This window comes from Mus caroli, chromosome 11 (assembly GCF_900094665.2).
Source record: "Mus caroli chromosome 11, CAROLI_EIJ_v1.1, whole genome shotgun sequence".
In the NCBI taxonomy this organism is placed as follows: Eukaryota; Metazoa; Chordata; class Mammalia; order Rodentia; family Muridae; genus Mus; species Mus caroli.
In genome coordinates this window covers 102,712,527-102,713,853 of record NC_034580.1, presented here as the reverse complement: position 1 = coordinate 102,713,853, position 1,327 = coordinate 102,712,527, and the positions used below count along the sequence as shown (strand labels likewise).

The 1,327-nt window shown below is 44.0% G+C and overlaps 1 protein-coding gene across 3 annotated transcripts in view; it reads right to left on the bottom strand.

Annotated features, from left to right (window-relative positions):
- Positions 1 to 1,327, bottom strand: part of Cep95 (centrosomal protein 95) — a 31,584-nt gene that overhangs the window by 8,297 nt on the left and 21,960 nt on the right. For all 3 annotated transcript variants that reach the window (XM_029483486.1, XM_021175478.2, XM_029483487.1), the window contains one exon: positions 971 to 1,109. In XM_029483486.1, coding sequence (XP_029339346.1) covers positions 971 to 1,109 — 139 coding nt within the window. The remainder of the gene's footprint in view (positions 1 to 970; positions 1,110 to 1,327) is intronic.

Sequence of the window (1,327 nt, the reverse complement as noted above, 5' to 3'; positions counted from 1 at the left end):
AAAAAAAATGGGGAGGTGGGGGGGAAAAAAAAAAAAAAAAAATGGGGAGGTGGGGGGGGGTGGCTAGCTATTGTGCTAAGTGTATTCTTTCCTAATAAGTAGCTGTGTGCTTAGTCGTAGCAAGCAAGCAGAGTGTTGGGGATGGGGGAAGCTAGGTGCTCACTGTCTGCGAGTGAGTCTAGACGTCCAGCACTCAGGTAAGAAGCCGGGTGAGACAGAGTGTCTGTAACCCCAGCTCAGCGCACTGCCAGCCCCTGCCATAGCTACGGTTCCTGCCTCCGTCAGGAGAGCCTGGCTCAAAACCAACAGGAAGAACACTGGAGGGAGAAACCTGATGATGGCCTCAGGCCTCCATATCCATGTTCACAAACACAAATGCACACGCCCATATGAACAGACCTATACACACACACACAGAGACACACGAATATGTGTACTGTTAAGCACACAGGCATTGCATATTCAACTTTGGGTTGAATTCAGGCTGCGGAATGTATGCTGTGTATAAAGTAAGTGCCCTTGGTTGTGAGACAAGTAACTTGTGGGCTTTGTCTTTTACCTGTGCAGGCCCATGGATGGAACATAAATACATAAATAGCAGCTTGCTTACAGTAAAAGGTAACATGGCTAGACACTGAGTCCTCTCTAATGGGCAGTAATACTCATGTCATGCTAAGGGAGCACACTGTGGATTCAGCTGGATCTTTAAATATCAACAAACATTTCCTAAGTAAGGTTAATAGGTTCAAGTTACAGGATATATGTAGTGTTAGCATGAAATTTAAAAAGGAAACAATAGTGCATATTTAGACAAGTAACACGTAAGCTGTGAGATACAGAAATATCAGTAAGAAACAATTCTAACTCGAGTTTGCTATCTTTTTATCCTCATATAGAACGAAACTTAGCACATGGAACTACTTGGAAAGCTATCATGGATGCTTCATTCTAGGCCTCTCTGGGTTGGTACCTGGCCTCGGCTTCTTTGGTCCGTACTCCATGACGCTGTCACTGTGCTGCGAGAGCATCTCCTCATCCCCACTGCGCGCCTCTTCACCTCCGCCATCAGTTTCGTCCGTTCCTCCATCACCCAGGGCAGTTTTTAACATCTATTGAGAAATTCTTTCACTATCTGTCCTTGACTTCAGCAGGAAGTCCAGTGCACAGTAGTGGAGAGCAGGCCTTCTAGAAGTCGTCTCTGGCAGTCACCGACACCAAGCTTGTAGAGACTTACCCATGGATCTTACACACCTACAGCTTGACTTCATTTACTTTTTTTTTTTTTTTTTTTTTTTTTTTTTTTTTTTTTTTTTTTTTTTTTTTTTTT